The sequence below is a fragment of the Manis javanica genome, chromosome 5, assembly GCF_040802235.1.
Source record: "Manis javanica isolate MJ-LG chromosome 5, MJ_LKY, whole genome shotgun sequence".
In the NCBI taxonomy this organism is placed as follows: Eukaryota; Metazoa; Chordata; class Mammalia; order Pholidota; family Manidae; genus Manis; species Manis javanica.
Window position 1 is genome coordinate 132,263,743 of NC_133160.1, and position 26,732 is coordinate 132,290,474.

The window sequence follows — 26,732 nt, forward strand, 5'->3', positions numbered from 1 at the left end:
CAGCATTAAGTCAGTGACTCTAGCCTATGTCAGTGGGAACGAACAGAAAACAGATAATGTTTATGAAAACATTAACCCATGAAAAAGAAAGAGTCCAGTTTTTTTTCTTGATAAAGAAACTTCACTTTAAGCATGGTTTTTTTTCCTCTTTAGAAGCTAGACTTTTAGATGATCATTACTCTTTGGGTGCTGTGCTTATTAACTCCCTCTGCAGGTCAAACAGTGTAAGTCACATTCTAGAGGATCTGCCAACTGTACTTTGCAATAGGCAAAAGAAAAACTCCTTACTCATGTCATTTGGAAAAATTTTGATTACATACGGCATTCTAGTTTTATAGATTAATAACAGAAGAGGAAAAAAATTTTTTCCTGAGAGAGATCATTTATGAAGTAAAATCTTTCCTAACAGCGGAACTTTCTAAAAGATTCTTCTGCTTACTAAACAGCCAATGTGCTTTATAAGCAGGGGAAAAATGGGGGGGAAGGGGGTAAGGCTTGGGGAAAACTAGTTGGAAAAGAAATGGAAAAAGTAGAATGCTGGGAAAACCCAGTTAAGCAATCTTGAGAGTGGATTTTATTTCTGTGATACATGTAACACATACCAGGCTGTGGGAGTTAAACTAAATAGCCTTCAAAGATTCAGATTCAAATTTCTAGCCCATCTGTGGCCACTCTACCGCTGTGTGTCTGCTCATGAATCACATTTGCTTTACAAAGAAGTTCCCAGACAACATGTCCTTTTGGTCATGTTTTCTCCCACAGTACCACACATCCTTTTGCCTTTTTCTACATTATTTCAGGGAAAAGTTATTACAGAGAAGCCACAAGTGTTTTAAATTTGACCAACTTTACATATGTAGAGCCTGACCTTCAGCTTAGTCAGCAGCCCTGGGTGCCAAACCCCACAGGTAGCTGGAGAGCCAGTCTCCTTGACAAGGAGAAACCCTGAGGAGACAGAAGCTTCAAACGCAGGACAGTTGACATCTTTGGTGACTTGGCACAACTTTATTTTTCTCCATTGTCAATTTCTTACATTTTTTGAGTGCCGTTACTAGACTAACTATATGGAAGAGACAGCATTGGAGAACTGTCTGGTGTCATACCTAAAATCAGAGAACAAAGAAATACAGAGATTTGAGACCCTAGGGGAAAAAAGAGATCTCAACTTCCCAAACCATGGAGATTCAGCATATATCTACCCAATAATCAATATGAGAATGATTTACTCTGAAAGGTATGCCTATTTGGAGATGCTCCCAGCTATCTGCAATTCTAGATCAGTGAGTTCATATGTAGGAGCTCAAATATACACAACTAATAAATTGATAAAGCAATTATAGATTTCAAACTTGAATATCCCTCTTGTGCCTTTTTTTTCTTCTCTAGGCAACTCCTGACTTGATGCAGAAGCTGAAAAAATTCAAAGCCACTTGTAGAGGTGGCAATAAGATGGGTTTTCATGAATACTAACGTTTGATTTTTTTTTCTCTTCACATGAATTAATATTTAAATAAGAACCTATGTCATCAAAGAACAATTGATAACCAGGCTCTTCTTTTAAAAAGAATGTGCCAGAAAGCAAGTCATGGACTACTCATATTACCTGTATTTGTTCTAAATCCGTGATTCCAGCTCATGAATTATACTACATAATTGGAAAAAAAGCAGAACTTTAGTCCCCTAGAGCCAGTAGGAATTGCCAGTGAAGTGAGACCTGATAGAGCTTCGTGCCTTTGAGAGATCAGCACAGCTAATACAGGACCAAATTCCTATTTAAACAAATTTTCTTAGCATATTTTTTAAGTAAATCTAAGACTAAAGAATACATAGATTTAGAAATACTCTTCTTGAGCTGAATTCTTAAAGTCCAAATGACTTATATAGAGATCCAGATTTCATGCATTAATGATAAACCATGACATAGTAAACTGTACAGCTTTTCAATTTAGAATATCATGAGTGGATCTCATTACACACTAAAAATAATAGAGGATCTTGAAACTTCCCTACCTTCCTCCAAGTCACAGAACCCTTGCATGCATGGTTTTTTGGGGGGGCAGGGAGAGTTATTTTTTTTTTGTTTTATACCATGGAATGGAATTAATCATGAATGTAACTTCTAGATACCATTAAAAAAATGGCATTTGAAGCAAAGGGCTTGGATCATTCTGCTCTCTCAATGATCAACAGATTCAAGGACTCAAGAACTAAACTCTTACTTTGACCTGTCATTAGCATCTGTAGGACCATGTATAAGTCAGGCTGTCATTGTTAACTTCTGAGAACTTTAAAGATGTGCTTCTGGGAACATAAGGGTGAACATGGAGCTAGTGGGGAAAATAGACCAAACTGCTGTCTCCAATCTCCTTTCTACCCTGGCCAAATCCTAAAGTCCAATTTGCCACTTTTTCACAAAGCCTCCTTAATTTCCTCCTTCCTTGGCCAGACTCTGGTCTCTGTTAGCTCATCAAAGTAGCTGCTGCCTCTCCAGCAGAAGATACTCATGACTTCTTTTTAAAATGTGCTGGGTACTATGGTGCATGTTTAAGTTTTAATGGTGAACAACCACACCTCCAATTTGCTTTCATCATCTCATCTTACAGGGCACATCAGCCTTCAGTGTACCACTAGCTCATTCTGGAGTTCTGTTTCTCAAGCCCCCAACTTTTTGCTCAATGAGAGGTATTTTTGTTTCTCAGAAGTTCTCTTCCTCGCTGGAAGAGGGGTTATGGGGAGGACTTTGTGTCTGTACCTTGTGTAGTCTGTTGCCAGATCAATAGGAAAGACAGCTTTGGTATTTTTGTAGCATATCAATTGGTAACCCTGTTCAGATGCCTCCTGTTGCCCTGTGTGGTTTGTGTGCCATACATGGTCTCAGAGCCAGGCTGCACCACTAATGTGTCCCACAGCAGGAGCCTGGGAGCCCCCATCATCTTTCACTTAGTAGCAATGAAGACAGACACCTACAGAGTTCTTGGTTTCACTGAGCACAGGTAACCCCTTATGTACCTATGACCTGATAAAATGGGAACTCCATCAATGAGGTCCAGGGTGCAGCTGGTCCACAAGCAAAAAGACTCTGTACTGGTCAGACCAGATCTGTCTTCTAGGTCCAATTCTGCATGCATGAGTGCATGCATGTACACACACAAGCCACTCAACTTTATTAGTCCAGAGTTCATCAAGTTTTTGAGATAAGGTGAAAAATATTAAATATTAAAGAAACTAGGAATATTTGACCTGGAAACAAGAAGAGCTAATGGAGGGAAATGGGAGTAATTTTCAAATCAAGTTGTCACATGGAAACTAATTTGGGGTTGCCCTAGGAGGGCACAAATAGAACCAATGGGCAAGCAAGAGCATGGCAAAGTTAAGCTCAACCTAAGGCCAAACTTTCCAATTAGTGTTCTCTAAAAATGGCTTGCATGCCCGCAGGACACCGTGAGCTCACCATCATCGGAGGCACTGAAGCATGAGCTGGGGGACCACGTGGCCAGGATGTGGTAGGGGAATTGAAGCAGATGCTACAGAGAAAATTTTGGATTAGATGATGTCTGACATTTCTTCCCTACATGCGACCTTCTGATTTCATGGAACCAGTGCTCCACAGCTCCCCAGGGCTTTGTGAGCACAAGATCAAGCAACTGAGAATGATACCTGGGCAGTTTCTGAAAGGGCAGCTGGGATGGAGCCACCCCAGAAAGCACAGGAAGTAACATCCCCACAAGCGTACATTGAAAATTGGTTAGAGCTAGACCATCTTGCTCTGGGATCCTTGCAAAACAAATTAGTGGGGAATGCAGACTCAGATGCATTTTTTGAATAGGTCAGGCAAGCTCTGTAAACAGCTGATATTATTACACATTCTACTACAGCTCTTACCTGTCTCTGTAACAGCAGGGCCACCCAGTCAAGCATGGATCTCCTGTGGGATGATATTGTGTATCAAGGATGCTGTGTGTATGGTCTGTCTGCTCTGGGCAACACAATCTCGGTACCCAAAAGGCAGTTTGGAATTTCCCTTTTTCAGGTGTCCCTATAGAACAATATCCTGGGGGAACAGAGGGTAGGGATAAGTGTGTCAACTCTTAACTTGAAACTTGATAAAGCTAATACAAGGAACACAGTGAAAACCTAGCATGAATTACATCTTATCAAACATTTAAGCAATTATAATATAATAGTACTGTAAGGCAGAAAATGCTATAATGTATTTGGTTTAACTCAGTCCTTCTTTACAAATGAAAAGTTGAAGCCTTTGGCTGGGTGAGAACTTGAAGTACCAGTGCTCCATCAACTCTTGCTCTGCCCTAGTTACCACTGGCCCTCTTGGCCTCTGTGTGGGTGCCTGCCAGGCCAGGACAGTGGAAAGATCGTTCTGCTCCAGTGTCAGGCTCTGCAAAATGCCTCTTCTGGCTTCTTGTGCAGTGGCATCTTTGATTTTCCCCCTCTCTGCTCTGTGAAGTTTCTGGTCTGTGTTATATCTTGACAACTGAGCAGTTCTTATCAGCCATAGTGGATTTTGTAGGGAAAAAAAGCCATTTCTACATTTCTACTCTGAATTTGGAGGAACAAGATGCTTGCCCTGCAAGACATTGCAGTGCAGCACTCCCAGACTCCTCCTTCCAGCTGTAAGAGATGGGATTTTATTATATATATATATATGTGTGTGTGTGTGTGTGCATATATATATATATTTTTTTATTAAGGCATCATTGATATACACTCTTATGAGGGTTTCACATGAGCAACATTGTGGTTATTACATTCACCCATATTATCAAGTCCCCCCCAACACACCCCATTGCAGTCACTGTCCATCGGCATAGTAAGATGCTATAGAGTCACTACTTGTCTCCTCTGTGCTATTCTGCCTTCCCCGGGAACCCCCTACATTATGTGTGTTAATCACAAAACCGTCCAATCCCCCTCTCTGTCCCCACCCACCTTCCCCAACCCTTTCCCTTTTGTAACCACTAGTCCCTTCTTGGAGTCTGCTGCTGCTTTGTCCCCTTCAGTTTGGCTTTGTTCTTATACTCCACAAATGAGTGAAATCATTCGGTACTTGTCTTTCTCTGCCCAGCTTACATCACTGAGCATAATACCCTCTAGCTCCATCCATGTTGCTGCAAATGGTAGGATTTGTTTTCTCTATAAATATTATTGGCAGTTTTGAATTAAATCTCAAAATGGAAAAATAGTCATTAACTCAAACAAGAGAAAACAAACCTTTCCATATTAAATGCTACTTGGTTTTAACTACCTTGTTTTCTCTGAATATTAGATTTTTCCTGTTTCCTCAGCCAGAAGTAATTGGCTCCACCCCCGGAGATTCTTAGGGGTGTTACCCATTTCTTTTTCAAGGCACCTTTCCTGACCTGTCCTTGAAATTGGACAAGCTCTATGAAGGTGGGAGCTACTACTCCCAAGGCAAAGCAGGGGACAGACTGGCTGCCAACAAGCTAAGGCCCAAGGGAGATAATGTGGAGGCCATGAGAGTCCCTTTCCTTAACCCATAGAGAGGGGAGAAGGAGCTTAATGCTTGAGCTCTTGGAAGAGAGAGGGAGAAAATGTATGTAAGTCTAGCTATGCAATTTGTAACCACTATGTTCAGAATGTCCCTGTTCAAAAATTAGACTGTTTAAAGGAGATAAAGGAGGGGAAACTTCATGTAAAGAGGATTGCCCTCTAGCTTGTCTACTGCTTGAGACAGCCACAGCTGTTAAACACTCCTTGAGCCCAAAGATGCAAGAGAGAGAGTGTCCTACCTTTTAGCGTGAGCTTCTTTTCAGAGTTTGTTATTAACATGACAGGTCGACCCCTCCTCCTGATACATGTTGTGTGGTATGAAATAACACATTTCTGCCATTCTGTGTCTCCCCTCACCCCCCTCTCACACTTCTCCACATTCACACCAACTTCCCACCTGTGGAAAGACAAAGTCTCTGGTGCTGAGGGCTGCTTCTTCACATCGAGCCCAGCTACTTCCGGGGTTAGAGCCAGCACAAACATGAGCCCGTTTTCCACCTTACAACTTTAAACACAGGGAAAGAGGTTGCCTCCAGTAGTGTCTCCCTGGGAGCAATTTATGGGGTGGCTGGTAAAAGCCATAGATCCAGCCTTGAAGAGAGTTTATTTCCAAGTAAATGAAAAGCAGGATTATTTATTGGAGTGTTATTCCTGCCAACAACTTAGTACCACAGCCAGTATTTGAAAACCCAATGAGAAATCTGTGCTCGAAAATGTGAATTAAACAGCTCTCATGGGCTGCAGCTTGGTGTTTAGGATTTTGCCTGGCAAGTTGATTCAGTTTGTAATTCTCGAATTTTCTTAATTCTTATGAGATGCTTAGGTTATGTGACTGCTCTGGGTCCAGAGGGAGTGTGATGCGATCTGCAGGCCTTAAAACAGCCCCACTGCGGAGAGCCTTCAAAACATCGGAGTTTCCCTGAAGATAAGCAATAAATTTGGGCTCAGCAATTAAAGTTTTGACTGAACGTTTGCCACTTCTTATCTCTTAGTAGTTTTGCTTCAGAAAGTTCCCAGAGATAACTGCGTTAGGATAAGTGAGGCTTACGTATAAGAAAGAGACAGATATTACAAGATAGCCTTCCAAGAATTGAATTCAGTTGGCTAGTACTATAGTTCTCTGCATCAGATTGCTTTGTTACAGTTTCCTGGGCTTGGTATTTTTGTTCTGTGCTGACACAGACTTCATATGTGATGAGAAACACCAGGGAATTTGAGATACCTAAAGGAACAGAGTGGGGTATGTGAGTGATGGCTGGGCAGACCCCCCAGAGCGATGACGGGGCTTTATGTGAAGGACTTAAATTTTCCTTCTGGGTCCTGTTTGGTAGAATTTTCTAAGCTTATGTGAAATGAATCAATTTCCCTGGCCCACTGTGCACTGTGATGTTTACAGTAGATATTCTTATTGCACTTCAGCATATGCTTTAAGAAGTTCATCTAATCTAGACAAGTAATGACCCTATAGCATCTTACTATGCTGATAGACAGTGACTGCCATGGAGTGGGTGGGGGGACTTGATAATATGCATGAATGTTGAAGTCACAATGTTGTTTATGTGAAACCTTCATAAGATTGTATATCAAAGATAACTTAATTTTTAAAAAAGTTCATCTAATTTATAACCATCCAATTGATAACCGTTAAGTTTCAAGAGAGCCCTGAGAAGAGGCTTATTAATATAAGGGTGCAAAGTCATGAAGGCTCAGGCTGGTCAGAGTGGTCAACTGTGGGGATGTGATTTCATTGGTGAGGTTCTGTTTGCTGCAGTTTTAAAAATGTGCACTGTGAGGTGCACTGTGCACTGTGAGGTCGTAGCTCCTGAGACAGAGTGAGCTATGGGCTGAGGGAAAGACGGTGTAGAATGGTGGAAAGTATTTACCTCAGCTCCTACTGTGTGAGCTCATGGAGGGGAGCACGGATGTTCCATGGCCTCCTTTTATGACCTGACTTTACCATGATCTGAAAACTATGCCTGTGAAGGAAGACGGCAGGCAGGTGAGCGCCCATCTCTGCAGCAGTGCTGAGTGGACAAAGGGAGGGGTGAAGAGCAATGTGGAGAACTTCCTCTTCTCTTCCTGTTCCCCAAAGCTAGTCTTTCCTGTATGCCTTTCTGATCAAACTTAGCCATGCCTCAGCCACTATCAGCTTTTACTAAAGTGATGGGTAAGGTCAGCTGGCTATCAGGGAGCCTTGCTTATGTATCTGTCACAGGTCCAGGGTCTAGTGTACCCACCTGGCAGATCTGGAGCCTTGGGAGTCAGTAGTTCTGCAATAATGATCCATGCTTTCAATATTCATGAAACTCTTCTGTGCTGGAAAGCCAATTTGTAAATTTATGGCGTAGGATGGTCCTTTTCAGTAAGCCATATATTTGCTATTTGGAGTGCCCTTGTCCCAGTATCAATGTATATATCAGAGAGGACTAGTAGCCACAATTAGCAACACTCACATACAGAGGCCACAGAATCAAGACAACGACCTTTCATCGGGCCGTTAGAACCTACTAAGTCATCCCTATATTTCTTAAGTGCTGATCTTTTTCAGTGTCCAAATGTTTGGGACTGTTAGATGCAGGATTTCTCTTCCCACAGTGACAGTGTGGCTGCCAGCAACTTTATTTCTTTTTCTTTACTGTTCTCTTCAGCTTTAGACCTTTGGTCTGCATTTTAGACTGGGCTAGTACTTCATGCGGTATACCCTGTTCTATCTGGAAAGCCCTCAGACAGGGCTTGTGTGTGGTAGAGACATTCATTAAAAATAACAATATCTGCTGGTGTCTTTTTAAAAACTGTTGAGTAAGTCAGACCTTCCCTAGGTTTTCCCTTGAAGCAATCTTCATTGCCTAATTTAAGGATAAAGGAAATAATTCTCATGTTCTTTCCAAATCACAAGATGTGCACTGCCATGAAAAACATAAGAAACCATTTTTTTGCCATGAAAAAGGTAAAACAAAACGCACCTCTCAGTATGTCCCAGGCGCTGGGTGCTGTGGGGGGGAGCTCTGAGGGTGGCTGATGCATGTGTCTTATCACCCAGGCCAGCGAAAGGCACGTCCATCTCGTCGTGTCCCGCCAAGCTCGTCAGCAGAGTCCTGACATCATTCAGGAAGCCGTCTGGAACAGTGACGGCAGCCAGTCCCCACGGCCAGGGGACAGGAGCATCGCTCCCAAGGTGAGGCCCAGCCAGGGTACATCCACTGCTCCTGCAGAAAGCCATTTCCCAGGAAGGCTGCATATTTTAACCTTTCCAAGTGTAATCTCTGGACTTCGTCACTTAAATTCTGTTTGACTTGTCTTGTAAAACTAAAAACCTGAAGTCCCATCTTGAAGACCTGGTGAGATAACAGGTGTCTTCTGTCCAAGCAGGAGAGAGGAAGGTGCAGGAGAGTTTTGGAACCTAATCTTGCAGGCCTCCTATAAGGACCTAATTTCTATTCTAAGTCAAATAAATGTTAGTTTTTGCAACAATTACAGTTTTCCATTCATTTTGAAATGAAACAAGAGGTTTGCTTGGTTTCTGGTCTTAAAGTTCTCAGGCTACCTGAAAATTCAAGCAATGATTCTCCTGCTGTTTTTAGTATGTTTGTTTTTATCATAGGACCTGGAAGAAATAGAAGCACTTGAATTTCATGTGACATTAGGGAATGATGGTGACTGGGGCAAAGCCAAGAGCATATGTCCTATCTGATGACACTCAAACCCAGAAAAAACTGAATACACTGTGGATGAAGCATCATGAATCTAGAGGCAAAATGCCTCCTTCAGGCCAGCCACTTGCTGCCTCTCTCTGAATGAGGCGACTCAGCCTAATTTGTGCTTCTGTCTGTGGTTTCCACTTGAGGCGATGCTGTGACATCTCTGTTTGCATAGCTGTTTAAACCACACAGGTCTTACTTAGGCCAGATTCTGAGTCCTATAGCCTTGGCATCGTATGTGATGGCAATGTGTTGCTAGCCATAATTTTTCCTGGAATCTAGTGTCATTAAATCACTGGTAACTGAAGAAAAAAAAATCTTATAGGGAACCCATTCTTTCTGCAGCAGATTAGGGAATGCTTACATTCCACATCAGACTGTTTCAGTTTGGGATAACCCATGAGTGCCCGCAGGCACTCAGCAAAGCATCTCTTTGAGAAATGTATTTAGAAACTAAACTCAAAATTTTGATTTTGGAGCATGCTGTTATAATTAATACAAGTCTACAAGTCATACCCCCTTCTCTTCCTCCAGGCAGCCAGGGATGCCCCATAATCTGTAATAGCAATCTAGACAGACCAAGTACCTCCTGCTAAAGCATTTTATGGATAAGGACTCCCTGGTATCTTTTTGCTAGTGTATTTAAATTAAACTAATGGTATTTATTAATGGAAAACTAGTTTATTAGCTTAATTAAAGTTTTAATCTAATTAAGTATAGTTGCATTAACTAAACCATATTATATTCTAGTTCATTAAACCACTAAGAATGAGGCTTCCACCCACGTGGTGTTATATTCCTTTCCACCTAACCATCATAAATAGGAAAGAGCCAGGGTGATCTGATAAATTTTTGCTGCAACCCTCTGTCATGTATCCAATTCTTAGAAAACATACATAACAAACTGGCCTAGTGGGAAATTGTAACTATTTTCATTTTAATATGTAGTTCTATCTGCCTTCTGAAATGTCCTCACACACACACACACAAGCGGCATATTTAAAGTAGAACTAAGACATATATGGCTTTCTGAAGATTTAGTTTTTTATGATTATATTGAAAGTTTTATTTAGGAAAAAAGCATGGCTTTTTGAAAGTAGGAGTTTAACTGATTCAAAGAAATACCAAAGAAGACAAACCAAGATTTGTGAGCTAGAAAACTTTTTAGCCAATTGAATAAATTGATAGGCTAAATCAGATTTAGGAGTGTGATTTTTGCTGTGAGAGAGGAAAGGGAATGTGGCCAGAGAGAAATCACAGAGGGGCCACAACCCCGCTCCGACACGTGTTTCTGGCGCTGGGTTGCAAAGTGCCTGGATTGGTCATTTTGTTCATCTTGATACTTTTTCAAACATCTAAAATGTTTTATTTTAAAAGCCCAAAGCAATATTTTATAATGTATTTTTTATAGCTGAGTGATACGTAGATGGGTGCCCATGACATTATTTAATCCGCTTGAACTATTTTGTTTTCAATAATAGGGAAACATCCTGAGGTCAAAGTAGGGGAGGGGAATGGGGAGAAAACGCAGGTGGAAAAGAAGAAAATCTGTGTCCTGTGTAACTCTCCTCCCCGAGCAGAGTCCGGCAACTTCGGGTGTGAAGATTCCATGGTGTTTTCCATTCCTAACATGGGTCTGTCTGGGGTGGGGAAGGTGATGGCTGTCAGAGCCACAGGACACGCGGATCTGTTCCTTACTTGGCGCAGCCCAGCCATTTTCAGTGAGCCCGCAGGCACTCAGCAAAGCATCTCTTTGTGCAGTGCTGCAAAGCCATATGTTACACACAAGCATGGAAGGAGGTGTGGCAAGAGACTGCTCCCTGGGAACATGTATCTAGGAGCATGAACAACAGTTCTCTGCTGCCAGGAGGACACGGGTTTCAGCATGCAAATCTTACAGGTCACCTATTTTATTTGACAGAATTGGATTTGGGTTGAGTTTTCTAGTCAGTAAGATAAACTCATTCTGAAAAAATTGAGTGATTAATACTCTTGTGTGTTTTTTCTGACAGTTATCTGAAAAGGTTAATTTATATCACATGTTAAAAATATTCCCTCTGAAAGCAGAGTAGTGGTGTGGGGAGAGAGTGGACTTAAAATTCCTGGGTTTCTGTCCTGTTTTCCTCCTGCCGGCTTTGCTTCATTGGGCAGATATTTTTAAATGTTGAGTCTCTGTTTGCCTGCCCTGATGCATTAAATAGATAAGAAATATTTCTTTCCTTTTCCTAAAGGACTATCTGGCCAGTTTGTACATTATACAAGGAATATTAATTTGCAACAAAATAACTAAAGCCTCATAATTTCCAGAAGCCACTTCTGAACTATTCCATAAGATATTGCCATTTTGCTACTTACAAGTGAATTTAGTAACACATTTTTTTAACCAAAGTATTCTCAGGTAAAAGTCATATCTTCCATTCAGTTGCTTTTCTTTCAGTGACAGGTTTGTGGTACATGGGAGTTCTTACCCATTTCACAGATGAAGTCAGAGGAAGCTTGATTGATAACAGTATTGTAAGATCTCATATGCTTACTGCTATTAGAAATCCAAATAATTATAAAAAGTATTCAAACGTACTACCTAGAAAAGCACTTAAATTTTTGGAATCTTTTTTTCACCTGGGTAAAAATTACAAATACTGACAAAACCCAGTATCAGCAGAATTGTGGGGAGTCAGCATTTTCATGATGTACTGGTGAGATTATAAATGATAGAACTGTTTCTCAGAAAATTGGTCCATATCTATCAAAATGTAAAATGCCCAGGCTCTTTGATTTAGTAATTGTATTTTTAGGACATTAGCCTAAAGAAATATTTATGCAAGTGCACAAGATATGTGTGTCTAAGGATGTTCACAGTGACTGCTTAATTTTGCAAAAGACTGTGAATAACCCAAATAGCCATCAATGGGGGGATATGACATATCCACACAATGAAGTACTAGGTAGCTGTTCAAGAATGGGATAAAGCATATTTGTGTGTGTGTGTGTGTGTGTGTGTCTATACATAAGCATATGTTTTTTAACATGAAAAGTTGTCCTCATTTTCCAGAGCATTCTATACTATGTTTTAGACATCCCCTCTGGAGATAGGTCAGCTACCCTTACAATCCCCCTTACCCCCATGTGGAAATAATGGATTCAAGCCCTTCTTTAGGAGGATCAGGAGTCAATGCTTTATGAATATATCCAGGAAGGAGCTGAGGCAGCAGGGCAGCCAGCAGGAGTCTCTGTGTTTAGAACTTTGCTCTGAGTTGGGGACGTTTCAGAATTGTCTGCCCCTCCAAGCAGGGCTCTTTTGAGAGATGTTTGTGGTTAAGGGATGAGACATGTGCATCTAATTGCTTCTCAGAAGGGAAAAGTCCTACACTAAGAAGGGGTCTTGAGAGCCCCTCCAAATCTACTCCAGACTGTGAGGACCACTGTATTCATACTGTTACTTATTTGTATTTTGAAACTCTTCTCTGAAGAAAGTATCATGTCAGTTTTATAGCCCTCATCTGCTAACCTCAAGAGCTTCCTCAAGGCTCTGGGTTTATATAAGCATAGTGCCATCCTATAAGTACTAATTGTAACATATATATCTTTGCCATGATCATTTGTAAATTCTGATTATTCTAATACTATCAAAAAACAATTTATGGTGATTGCAACTTATCATCCATTTATTCAACAAACATGTACCTACCATCCTCAGTGTGCTAAATGCTGTATTTACTGCTAGGGATACAGGCTATTACTGTCTACCATAAGTCCATTAAAACAAACATGGTAAATTCAAACCATAGGAAATCATGAGATCATAAATGCACAGCAAGGCTAAGCTCATCTTCATAATGAAGCATTAAACATTGACTCTGTGCATGCAGGCAATAGTTCTATACAATGTCAATCATCAAATACACAGAAGTTTATTTAATTCATTTTATTTATTGGATAATCCACAGGGTTCAAAAACTGGAAAGTGTATGTCTCTCACCCATGCCTGATCCGTCTAGTTCCCACCTCTATTCCCTTTTTATTTTTTCCAGAGTTTATGAAAATGCAAATACTAATACACATTCTCATTTCCCTACCCTTTATTTAACCAAAAGGTAGTATACTTACATTTTGCTTTGTACCTTGATTTTTTTAAACTATATATATTTAATTTTCTTTCTTTAGATACAACTGTATGCTATGTTTTAAGCCATAAACTTCCTTGAGGTTTGACCAAGTACTATAACTGTTTCTTTGTAGTGCGTATTCCCACTTAGTCCCCTAGGTCACTGTGCAGCAGAAAGGAGGATTCATTTTTAGAGAAGTAAATATTGATAGTGCTCATTGATAAACATTGCCCTTGACCTATTTTATTGCTACAAGGTAATGCTGCCTGTAGCTTTGAATGTTTTTAGTCTACTGTTGTTGAATCAAAATCACAATTCCCTTAATTAATTTGCTTTCCAAAGTTGGTCTTCAGTATATACTCTACAATATGTATACTCTATGCAATAAAATGAAAGGATATAACTGACTGCACATTATTTAGAAATGCTAAAATAAGAGGGTGCTAAATGGGGGGAACATAAATATGGGTGAATTTTTAATATATAATATCTATGGAATCCATTTTTTCTTTGATGATTTCTATAATTGGTTAGCATAAGTTAAATTGGGACTATTAATTTAAAATATATTAAATTTTTTAAAATTTAATTGAAATACTATCTTTTTGCTTAGAAAAAATTTCTCATATTCAGGAATGACAAGAGGAGTTTTATGAAATATTGATTCACTACTCTCAGGAATAAATGAATTAACTTGAAAATTTTTTAGTGTAGTTCACTTTGTGGCCTTAACATTTCTCCAGTAGTCTCCAACCTGTTCCTCCTTGCATTTTTGCTGGCCCCTTTTGACATGTAAACTTCCTCTGAATCAGCATATAGAATTTGGGATAATGTAACTCTGTTAGGGGTTGGGGACAAAGAGAGGGTTCTTTGCATGTGTCTTTCTTTGTGAGAACAAGAGCAACCATCATATATATATGCGATGTTAGTAGTTATTGTATGAAGGAAATGCAAATCCCCTGATGAACAAATGTACCATATTTTTCTGTCTGTGCCTTCAGCCCCTCCATCCTGCTGTCACTTGTCATGAGAAGGTGGTAAGTGTCCACAAAGACCCCAGCGAATCTCTCGGCATGACCGTTGCAGGGGGAGCATCACACGGGGACTGGGACTTGCCTATCTATGTCATCAGTGTTGAGCCCGGGGGAGTCATAAGCAGAGATGGAAGAATAAAAACAGGTAAAAAAGTAAAGGGACTTAAGTCACTGGGGCAGTGGAGTCTTAAAAGGCATTAGCAGCTTGCTGGGTTAGGCAACTGTTTCCAAAATTAAGAAGAGAATGTAAGGGTGGTCCAGCCAGGACACCTGTCGCCCATGGGCCATGATTTGTTTGGCATCACTGCTGAACTGGGTCTTCACCTTCTTAGTTTGTGCAGGTTGATATGGGTCAGCTTGCTTGCTGGTGAAGAGAGTGCCTGCACACTGTACCAAGACTTAATCAGGGGCTGCTGCAGTTAGGAGCAAACTGCCTCTATTACATGGCATAATTTGGTTCCATTCACTCTGATTCTTTGTTGGACTGATCCAGTGATGAAACTGTCTATTAATTGTTTCATTTTGGGGATTGGATAGGAGAAACTTGACAAATTTTGATTCAGTGAATATTTATTAAGTGAAAGCACCGTGCCAGGTACTTTCCCACGGTGCTCTAAATGAAGGACAGAGGTGTCAGTAATGGTGTCAATTATGCCTTAACAATGTTGTCAGTTCCTAAGAAGGGGCAGCTCAGATGTTGAGCAGTTATGTCATTTAAGGGCTCAGATTCAAGAGAAAATATGTAAAGTTGCTGAATAAGTACAATGCTCAGGCCAAGGAGCCACGGAGAGATGGCAGGTTAAGGGGTTCAGTCAGCCAATCTAACAAAACCCCTTTGGGGTCGGGGAGGACTCACAGCCTTTCCTATCTTTCTCCTGTCCTTTATTCTTGTTATGGTTATTTTGTGTGAAAAAGATGTTATTCAAAGGAAACGTAAAATCTGGGGAGAAAGAGAATAGAGAATGGAAGTAGGGGAGGTGTATATTTTAGTTGCTCCAGCTTTTCATTTTCTCCCAAGCACTTGGGTAGAGAATGATGAGGTTAACCAAGAAGTGACACGTTAGCAAGAGAATGTGAGCAGAGGACTATACGATATGGTATGTGGAAATAGTCCTGTATGTAGTAGGTGCTTAGCCAACTATCCCTATTATCACCTTTGCAATGAATGAAAATATGAACTCATCTTTGCACATCTTCAAGAACACAGTTCCAGGCCCATTTTTTCTTAACTGCTATAAGCTCCTCTGCCAGACACTCAGAGGTAGTTTTTTATTCATTCATTCACCCATGTTAATTGGGTGCCCACTACACGCTAGGCTCTTTGCAGGTGCTTGCAGCTTTTGCCAAGTGCTCTCCCGTTGTGCTAAAAACAGGAAACAAAGGAGTGAAAAAATGTTTTCTTTGATTAAATAGTAAATGAAGTTAATTTCGTTTCCTTCCCCCCACCCACACACACCTTTTTTTTCTTTTAAAGCAACAGTCAAGTACCAGTGGTATGCTTTGGAAACTTCCAAACAGGACTTACTAGTGCCCCAGAGCTTGCACATGTGCACCATTCACTATAGGAGAATCCAGCCTCATGTTAATGCAAGAGGCCAGTGACATGCCCCTCACCCTCATCACCTCCCCACATCCCCAGCCAGTCTCTGCCCCTTTGCCCTTTAAGCAGAAGTTCCTATTTGTCCTCTCATTAAGGATGGCTTCTGCTTCTCTGGCCACTAGGTGACGTTTTGTTGAATGTGAATGGGGTTGAACTAACAGAGGTCAGCCGGAGCGAGGCAGTTGCTCTATTGAAAAGCACATCATCCTTGGTGGTTCTCAAAGCTTTGGAAGTCAGAGAATGTGAGCCTCAGGAAGCCTGCAGCAGCCCAGCCGCCCTGGACTCCAGCCACAGCACGGCCCCACCTGGCGACTGGTCTCCCTCCTGGGTCATGTGGCTGGAATTACCACAGTGAGTCCCAGTGTGACGTCCTTTGGGAGGGATGGGAGGAAACGGTTACATTTCTCAGACCACTCTTTCACTCTTTTGGGCTGATTCATGGTACTAGCCTCTTAATGAGATTCAGGTGTGGTTGCAGGACTGTCGGAAATAATTCTCTCTTCCCTTTTGTAACTGAAAGTGCACACGGAAATTCTAGGGCAGGGATGAAAAGCCTGGATGTGAAAGCACTAGTATGCATTCAATGCTGAGTAGCTTGCAGGGCTGCCATGTATGGTCGTGTTGGTTGTTCATGCAGCAGGAGATCAGCTGACAGGGCAAGGGGACTGAGAACCAGCCTGTGTTCACACACTCTAGAGCAGAAAAGGTTCACCTGTCCCTAATTTTAGTGCCAGCCCTTGGAACTTGTATCTTTAGTTTTCGGGTGGCCCTGGCTAAACCTTTATAAAGCCATGCAGCAGAACATTCTGCCTTTGCCCAGATGTTTAAGCATGTGCTGACTGAAGGCGTCTCAGGTCACCTCTCCCTATGTCCTACTCTTGTAAAGTTCTTGTATAAAACTTCAGGAAGCAACTGGGTTGTCAACTCATTTTAGTGAGATGTAACTAGAGCCTTACAATGAAGCTATATGTCTTCACATAGACACTTCTGGAAAGGATTTTGGAGTAGCCTTGCTAATCCCAAAACTTAAAATATTCAAAGGACAAATAATTTGGGGTTTGCTCACCTGCATCAGAGCATAAACTCTTGGCCTACAAAGGACTGCCTTATTAATTCCAAATGCATAATTTAAATCTTAGGGTCACTGAAAATGGTACAGTGCCATAGGATTAAATTAAAGTAGTATGTTTGGTTTTAGCTTTTTTTTTTCTTCAGAGGGGAGCCCCATTTTAAATGAGATCTTAAAAAACATCCTGGCCTCAAAAACAAAGTAACCTAGGTTCCTTTTTGAGCCTTCACCAGTTGATAAATTATTTTTAGGAGAACATTTTTAAATGGCTGAAAACTTTGAGGCAGTTTAAAAATCTTTATAAACATTTTAGAACTGGACCTGGGTGGAAGAAGAGTGTTACTTTAACTAAAATTTTATTTTAAAAAAATTTCTGAAATGACTCTTAAAATATGTAATTTTAATTTTTTGTGCTTTTAAGCTATTTGCATGCAACTAAAGTTCCTTGCTATTCATGTAACACAGGACAGATCTGAGATGCTTTTTACTCCACTTAACACCAAGTGAATGACTCTCTCTCCCTTTACCTTTTGTCACTTGGCCTTCAGCACAGCACTTCTCCATTCTTGCCAGAATAGTCTGGATTTGTTCATTTCCTTTAAAACAAGTAGAAAGGAAATGTGATGCCAGCATAGACAATACTGGCTTTCAGTCACCCTGGCAATTCTTAGTTTCCTTTATCCCTTCTTGCAATGACACCATAAGCATGGTAAAAATTCAGGGGGCACCCAAAGCTTTAGAGAGTGAAAGGTGAGTCTCCCACTCATGTCCCCTCAGAACCACTTAACAGAGGTAATTGCTGTTACCAATTCCTTGTGTGTTTTTCCAGAGACAGTCTATGTCAGGGGTTGGCAAACTCCTTTTTTCTTTTCTGAAAAGGGTAGGTTTAGGTTTTGAGGGTCATACAGTCTCTGTTGGAACGTCTCAGTTCTGCTGTTACAGTGTGAAATCAGCCCTAGACTATACGTGAATGAGTGGGCATGGCTGTTCATTTGCAAATACAGGTGGTGGGCTAGGCTATAGCTTCTTGACCCCTGGTCGATGTATATATGTGCATGCACACACGCAATGATAGCATGCATACACACTGTTATATAAGATGATTTAAAAGAAAATCTCGGGTATCACTTCCTGTCAGTACATATCAAGTGGCCTCATTTCCTTCCCGTGACTGAATAGTATTCTATTGCATTACATGTACCATAATTTATTGAACCAGTTCCTACTGGTAATGGACACATAGGTTGTTTTCTATCTTTGCTTCTACAAATTCTGCATTAAAAATTCATAAGGAATGTAAAATGATTGTCACGGCAGTATTGGGTTCACTATTGATAGGAACTGGTAAGAAATTATGGTTCATCTGTAGAACCGTGCGACAGGTTGCCTGGCTGTAAAATCATCAGATCACTCTGTTGGAACCTGCAGAGGGCGCACTAGCATTGAATGGTGGTGTAGAGAAGCTGAGGCCCATCTCGTTGTTATTCTGTTGGGTGGTGGTGTTACCTGGGTTCTTTTCAGGGAGTTCCAGACATGAATTTGATCTCTTTTGTTTCCTGCCTTTCATTTTCTCTTGAATCCTTTTTGATTCCGTTGATTTCCTTTCTGCTTTTTTTGCTTATTTCGATCTGCCCTCCATATCCCTGTTTTTAGTAGTACATCTTTTCCTTTGCAGCCACTTTCATTCGCTTATTTTCTTTCTCACTGTCAGCTGATTTCTTACCTTTCTGGGAATCTTATGTATCTGCATTTATCTCATATTTATAGAGCAATTGTTTCAGAAGCATTTTAAATTCACAATAATAGGGTTGGATACACATTTCATTTTCTATTAAGACATTTCATTAATGTGGAAACATTGTTCTGGTGAACGGTTTTTGTCTGTTTATTGTAACTTTACCCCCCCTTTTGTTGTGTGTCTCCTGGTTCTCTTTAAATCTTTGAGTTCATTTTTCTTGGAGCAGCTATTTGCTTAAGATTCTCATTAAGGGGAAAGAACCAGCAACATTTTCCAGGTGGTAGAAACTTCTCTTTATGGCACAGGGTTGTAATTACTTCTCCCAAACCAAGTAAATTGGCTTTGCAGGACCACTCACAGACATGTCTCTCTCCTCCCTTGCCACATATATTGGCATTGCCTCATGCCATTTTTCCAATAAACTGGGTGCAGGAAGCCCAGCTAACAGCCAGCCTGCTGGAATGGGTGTTGCCCATCACAGTGGGCCTCTCACTTTGGACCCCAGGGCTCTCCTGGCTTGGTCTGCCATCTCCAACTGTGGGCATCCTCTCTTCCATCTTCCCTCTTTCACTGCCCATGGCAGTTCTCCCTTATACAGTAACTCAGTTTTAAGAGTCTTTGCACTTGTTTTCAAGTCTTTAGTTGCCTTCATAGTAATTTTTAAAAGCAGAAGGGGAAACAACAATCTTTACTCTGACATCTTAAATCTACAAGTATATCCACCGTGCTTGGCAGTTTTCAAAGTCCTTAATACTCAGTCATGCTTCTATACTAGGTCCTCTATCTCTGTATGTGAATCCCCAATCAAAATACCACTTCAGTATTCATGGGTTGGGGAGTGTCCATTCACCTCTCTCATCTTGACTGCACAAAGCCCGAGAGACCTCCATTTCTCCGAGACTAATGCAGTACCATTGGCTTAAATGTCTCGGGTCATTTGGTATGAGCAATGTCCTGCTAATATTTTTAAAAATTCACAGACATTTCTAGCTTATCATTTATTCATTTCCTCCTTTCACTTAACAGATTTTGAGTAAAAGTATTTGCCCTGAGGTATCTAACCAGTTTAAAATTGTCTACCAGTGAAGAAAAATGGTACGTCAGCAGGTCTAGAAACAGGGAATGCCTTTTCTAGGACACTGTCGTCTTGTCCTCAAGTGCAGTCCCACACACAGACTGAACACACATGAAGAGTGTAGCATTAGTATGCTGACCAGATGCATTTGCTCTGGACCAGTGGGTGTCAGACACCAGCAGTAATGGAGAATAAAAGTAGATGACAGAGGATGACTCAGGTTCACTCTCACCCTTACAAGGGGTGCCTTGTGGCCAGGAGTGACTCCTGGGAAGCAGTGCCAGACATTGTCTCTAAGGTATAGAGATTATCAGATGCCATTCAATTGGAGGGAATTCAGAAAACCCTGAAGAGTTTCTGCTTTATTCTCTGTTGGCTCTCAGGGCCCACACTCCACATCTGCAAGTCTTTCAAAACTTGCTCTCATCTGTACTAGTCTGACAATACACATTAACTCATTTCTTCCCTTGCCTAAGAATTTAAACACTTTCCTGAAAGTCTTAAAAGAATTTTGATGAAGCTTGTCTATACTGAAGAGCAGGGAAGCAGATTATTATGGATTTTTTTAAGTCAGACAACGTTCACATTTTATCTCTAAGACAGGGACACCACACCATCAGGTACAGCCAAGCCTGGGGTTAACAGTAAGCACCCTGACAGCAGTTAATACTTACATAGCCCTTGCCAGGTACTCTGCCAAGGGCTTTACAGGTTCTTTGCTCATTTAAAACTCACAGCAGCTCCTGATTTAGGAATTAACATTATACCACTTTTAAAGACAAGAACTGAAGCAGAGTGGCTAAGTAGCTTACCCAAGCTTACATGGCTAGTTTAATAGGCAGAGCTGGGATTGAAACCAGGCTGCCCAGTTTTAGAGTCCATAATCTTAACCACTACACATTAATATATTGGGTGAGCATCCTTCAGACATGAAGCCTATGCTTAGCTTTTATAATTGGGAGTTATACCATCTGTTTTCTCTTTATGATAAGCAAATTCTGCAAGCTTGAATGACACAGACCTGCTGTTGAGTAGGTATTTCACATTGCCACCAGCTGCTGCCTTGGCTTACTTCTCAGGCCTCAAACTTCCTGCCATGTTTTCCCCCCATCACCTTCCCTGTATGGTGACTGCTGGTAAGTTACAGTCAATCAAAAATCAAATGCATTACTCATGGCCAAGTCATTTCAAGAGCAAAATTATTTCTAAAGTCTTTCACTTACCCAGTGGATACAAACCAAATTGAATTTTAAAGTTGAATCACAGCACTGCATTTTAAATTTTACCAACCAAACCCAAAGCTTTTTTTATTTCAAGTGGGAGTCAGCCACACCGTGAAACAGTCACTTTACATCAACAATTAGTAACAAATGTAATGACCAACTTCATCAGGTAACATTTCACAAGAGCCTTTTTATTGGTTTTTCAAAAAGCAGTTAATATTTTAAAGTACAGTTTATAAAACAGTCGTATCTGATTTTTACCAAAATGAAAATGCTAATTTTCTTTTAAACCAGTTCCTGGACTGGAGGATCTTAAAGTCAAATCCAGCTCCTGACAACACAACCTCTGTTGTAACTGTATGTAGTTTGCACTTAGCCTGCATCTGTATTAACACTGATCCAACTGCCACTAAATAGTAAAAGAAATAATTTCTTCCATCTAATTTTTAATTTTAGCTGAGGATTCTACTCATTTACAGAAGACCTGTGGTCTCTCCTTCTCCCATTCCTTTTATAACTTGCTATTCACTTTACTGCCAGTTTATCTCCTCAAATATGAATCATTCTTATAATCTTTAAATGTACCCCAATTTCCATTCATTTTATGTCTGCTTTCCTATAACCTATTAAACATGTATTTTTCAAGGTCAAAAACTTCAGTAAACACATTAATTAGGGTTAGGTTTAAATTTTTTTCACTGAGATTATTTACTCAGAAGTTTTTGCCTTTATTTAGAAGTATATCCACAAGAAAATAAAAATATAAGTATACTTGAATTCGGTTCATCAGTAAGGATTTAGGCATATCCAACTATTAATATAAATTTAGACATTAAATCTTTTAAGCCAAAAATGTGATTATCTTCCCCCATAGACATATAAACAGAACATACCAGATGGTGTCACTTTTTTCAGGATGTTTAGCTTTGGAAAGCAGAGAGGCTCAATTAGAAAAAAACCAACTAACAGTACAAAGGTCACTGGGCTATGCACCATTTTGAGAGCCATCCAATGCTATTTAGCCTGAAAAAATAATGCCATAAAGGGACTGGGAGATGAATCATAGTAATTATTCACCAAGAGTTCAAGTGTGCGTATACATTGATTATGTTCTATTTCAGGTACCTGTATAACTGTAAAGATGTTATATTACGTAGAAACACAGCTGGAAGTCTGGGCTTCTGCATTGTAGGAGGTTATGAAGAATACAGTGGGAATAAACCTTTTTTTATCAAATCCATTGTTGAAGGAACACCAGCATACAATGATGGAAGAATTAGGTAATGACTACTAACAAGACACTAATATTCAAAATTGTTTTATACATGGAAAAGCTTGGCCCCATTTGAAATAAGGCATGTATTTATTATACCTTTTATATTGGTATGAAATTGAAAACATTTATGCAGCATTCAATTTCTAAGAAATACAAAATGATTAGTTACTCTTGGTCCTGTACTCAACTTCCTATATTTTTAGAATACCTTGTAACACAAGCTGAATGGACAGTTTGCAGAATTTAAGTGAGAAGGTGTTGGGGGATCATGATTAGAAGAAATGTAATTACAACAGACAAATGTAGCAAAAACCAGGACCACCAAATTAACCTGCATTAACTTTGTTAATAATATGCCTCATTTTTTTTTTTAGATGTGGTGATATTCTTCTGGCTGTCAATGGTAGAAGTACATCAGGAATGATACATGCTTGCTTGGCAAGGATGCTGAAAGAACTTAAAGGAAAAATCACTCTCACTATTGTTTCTTGGCCTGGCACTTTTTTGTAGTATCAATGATGGGTCACAGGAAAACAGAAAATGACAAATAAGCTAAGTTGAAAGAATGTATTTATCATGTCAATTTTGTAAAAATGTGAAGTTTAATGTTAGGGAAAGTATGATCTGATGAAAGCCAATTACACCTCAGAAAACTTAATTCTCAAAACACAAGGATTACTGATAAATAGTTTTTATTCAGTGTGGAGGATTTCTCATTACTCCACAATTTTAAGTTCATATTTTTCTACTCAAGAAAAAGCTCTTGAACAGGTGAGATGGTTTGGATGTCCCCACTGAATTCAAATCATACAATTAAATTAAAAAGTTGGTTGGTATATGCTGAGGTCTGCAAAGGGTGCACTATGGGCATTTTAAAAACAATTTTCAGCCAGAGGATTTTAAAAGTGCATTGCTGAAAAATGTTCTTGGAATGAGAAATAAATGTTTTTCAAAATTATAGTTGGCTTCTAGTATGTGATACTAAGTTCATTTCTATTATCACTATTTAAAAGATCCTAGTTATTCATTCTTTCAAAACCATGTTACCATCATGACAAATACCTAAGGCTTAGCCCTAAAAAATGCTCACAGAATTATACACTTCTATTTTCTTAGATGTTAAGAGGAAATGACTAAAGTTTTTGCCATTTATTTTTATTCACAATATAGCTAGTAACTGTATAAAAAACTCCACGTGCTGCCCGACCAATAAGCCTTGGAAAAAGCGTCAAGAAAGGCTTGACCCTGGCTCACAGAGAAGGCCATAAGGCAATTCCAATGTCACAGTGACGAGTGTTTGTCCAAGTGTCTGTTAGAAGCTACACTCAGGGCAAGTTAGGTCACAGAGACCACCCAAATGGCCCTTAGATTTTGTTAATTTGGATATAAAAGTTCCCCATTTAGTTTAACCATGAACCCAAGGTTTAGAACACTGAAAATCTACCAAAAAGTTGGTATCAAAACTGTATAGAAGTTCTTTAATATGCTAAGCATGAGTGCCACAGCAATAAGAGATGCCTTTTGCAGTACAACCTCTGGTATTTGATTAAGTACAGGACATTATGACCAAAGTGGAACCTTGACCTTTATCAGATCCTGTGTATGTACATAGCTAAACACAGCTCTTTAAGTTCCCTGCTGCGCAACTCATTCACATTACTTTCTTGGATATAGTCACTGCTGTCTTTATTTTTTAAATATTACAGGACAAAGGTTTTTAACTTAACATGAAAAATTTACTTTTATTTTGAGAAAAAGTTAATTTTTCATACTAACAGAACAACATTAAAGGTAAATTCTTAAACATTATTCAGAAAAATAACAAGATTTATAGTATCTGTTTCTGGCACTAATCCACACCAAGGGCTGTTGCGTGTCTATTCTGCAGGTGCAGCCTCGGTGCTCTCCTGCTCAGGGGCAGGCTCACTGCCAGCTTCTTTTCCCTCTTTGCTCCTTTTAGACTTTTTGTGCTTGTGTCTCCTGTGACTGTCTCCTTCTTCACTTTCATGACGACGCCTACTATTACTGAAGGGAAAAAAAAGGTGTGCTCTTAACAGTGTTTACTTACACAAAGTGACAGAACAACCCACTTTGTTTAGGTAAATTCTCAATGTAACACTGAGTTTTAAATAACCCATTCTTTTCCTTTTTCTCAAACACATTTTTAAGTGACTTTCATACTGAGACTATTTACATTACAAGCTCACGTTCACCAGTATTACACAAATTCTCAAGGCCATTATACTTTATTCTGAAAAGACTAAATTACAAATTAGAAACTAAAGCACTAATCAAAACAGGAAACACTTCCTAGGGTTGATTTTAGGCAAACAACAGGCATACAATACTGATTTTTTTTTGAGACTTTATAGTCTCAAAAGGCCTTGAATTCCCTTTGAGTAAACTGAACATTGCTTTGATAATTTATTATTAAAGACTGGTTGATATGCCAAATTCTCTCTTCTCCCAACAAGATAATGTAATATTTTTTATACCACTATTTTCTTCCAAAATATTGCTAATTTTGGTTTATGGGTATTACACATAGTCTTGTTAGATTTAAAAATCTTTGAAGGAACTAATTATTTCAACAATTATCCATAATCTTCCAATTAGGAACACATATGTTATATTAGTTATTTGGAAATATTTGTTTTTAATTCCTGAAGTTAACAATTTCTCTTAGCTGCAAAGTAACTGACTGTTTTATTAAAGAGCAAACCTTCGAGATGACTTGTGTCTGGTTTCCTCTTTCTCTCTGTGTCGTCTTTCTCTGTGTCGTTCTTCTTTCTCGCGGCTTGCTCTGTGACGCTCATAGCCTCTTTCTGCATACTCCCTGTATCTGTATCGTTCTTCATCACTGAAATTGGATAAAAATTAATTTTCTTGATAACTGGACTGTTAATTCTGAATGATTATAAACTGTAAAAGAAGAGATGTGAATCCAAACCAGAAGCCCCATGGTTATTAGCATTTTATACAGAATAGATGGACATAAATGTTTGTTGAATGGAGAGGAAAGCAATGTTGTTCCCAAATTATTACATCTAATAACAAGAAAAAAATATATATAATATTCACATATCACTTTAAGGAACCAATTTTGTTCTGTGCTTTCACACTCATTGGGTAGCAATTTTATATAACAATGCTGTTTTTCTTCAAAAATTGGGAGCTGTAACTGATTTAAATTTTAATCAGTAAGCTCCATTTTCCTGTACTTTTAAAATTAAAAGCATATTTATCTCAGATTTCCACCCAAGATTCTTATATTATGTGGAAAAAGTTGGGCACACAGTTAACATTTTAAAAATACATTAAAGATATTTGGCTCACAGTGGTTCCAAGTAGAAAGCAGATGAAGGTTCTAAAGTTTTTCAATAACATAAAGAATATATCTATCCAAAGAAAAGGTATAAACATGAAGAATAGAGGAATATCACACAACTTACAATACCCACACAAAATGTAGAAAGAAAATTGCCTGTGGGCATATTTGTATTCTGATATTCCAATTACTTAATACCTGTGTATATGGCCAGATTCAGCTGGCTAGTGACCTCAAATGCATCCTTGTAAGCTGCACCTCCATTTTGATTTTGAATAGAATGGACTGGTGAAACCAGAGTTAGAGGGTGGTTTTCTTTTCCTCCTCAGACCTTCCTCTTCTCATGTCCCTTAACTGACATTCTTCTCTCCATCTTCCTCTTAATCCTTCAAGTCTCTTTTTTTCCCTCTTTCCTTTTTTTTTTGTTGTTCAGCATAGAACTCAACACTTTATACAACCTATTACCAAGAAACTCATTTAGAATGAAAAAAATTTATTTTAGAACACTGTGTGAATAGTTCTGGTTTCTACAAATGTGTTTAATACAAATTATTAAATAAGTGATTTGTATGAAGCATCAAGATGTTAAGGAATCTGGGAGTAACAGGTGATAGAATTAAGTAAAAGTATAAGCCACAGAAAAGAACAAATAGGTCTTGGTCTCCTATCAAAAGTAATGATTCAGTAGTGCTATGCCTAAGCCAAGGCATACTGCTGACCATGCTGTTACTACCTGTGGTACACTATAGAACTTTTACTTTAAAATAATATATACACACATACATACATGTAGACATACATCCACATGTGTGTACACATGCATACATACACAAACTTTTTTCTCTAACCATAAACTATCTAGTTTGTACTTAGAAGGTGAAGCATATCACCCAAAAGGCAATGTGCCATGACAGGAAGTGTAGAGTAGTGGGAAGAATATGGGCAGAGCAGGCCCTCAAAAAATGGCAGCTAACATGGAGGCTCACCATCTTCTCTCATTTTTCAGAGACTGACCTTTTTAGTAAAGGTGACTAACCCCATAATAATGTTTCTGAA

At 39.4% G+C, this 26,732-nt stretch overlaps 2 protein-coding genes across 38 annotated transcripts in view; one reads left to right on the plus strand and one right to left on the minus strand.

The window, feature by feature from the left end:
* LNX1 (ligand of numb-protein X 1) overlaps positions 1-23,306 on the plus strand; it is a 160,666-nt gene extending 137,360 nt beyond the window's left edge. For 11 of the 12 annotated variants that reach the window (XM_073237615.1, XM_073237612.1, XM_073237613.1 and 8 more), the window contains 5 exons: positions 8,570-8,704; positions 14,335-14,512; positions 16,090-16,318; positions 22,194-22,352; positions 22,723-23,306. In XM_073237615.1, the coding sequence (XP_073093716.1) occupies positions 8,570-8,704; positions 14,335-14,512; positions 16,090-16,318; positions 22,194-22,352; positions 22,723-22,858 (837 nt within the window). In that variant the 3' untranslated portion in view covers positions 22,859-23,306. The remainder of the gene's footprint in view (positions 1-8,569; positions 8,705-14,334; positions 14,513-16,089; positions 16,319-22,193; positions 22,353-22,722) is intronic. The other variant, XM_073237617.1, reaches the window with a different exon arrangement.
* The window catches only part of FIP1L1 (factor interacting with PAPOLA and CPSF1), a 76,882-nt gene continuing 71,392 nt past the window's right edge, over positions 21,243-26,732 (minus strand). For all 26 annotated transcript variants that reach the window (XM_017670154.3, XM_036998774.2, XM_017670146.3 and 23 more), the window contains 2 exons: positions 25,071-25,208; positions 21,243-24,373 (listed from right to left, as the gene is read on the minus strand). In XM_017670154.3, coding sequence (XP_017525643.1) covers positions 24,226-24,373; positions 25,071-25,208 — 286 coding nt within the window. In that variant the 3' untranslated portion in view covers positions 21,243-24,225. The remainder of the gene's footprint in view (positions 24,374-25,070; positions 25,209-26,732) is intronic.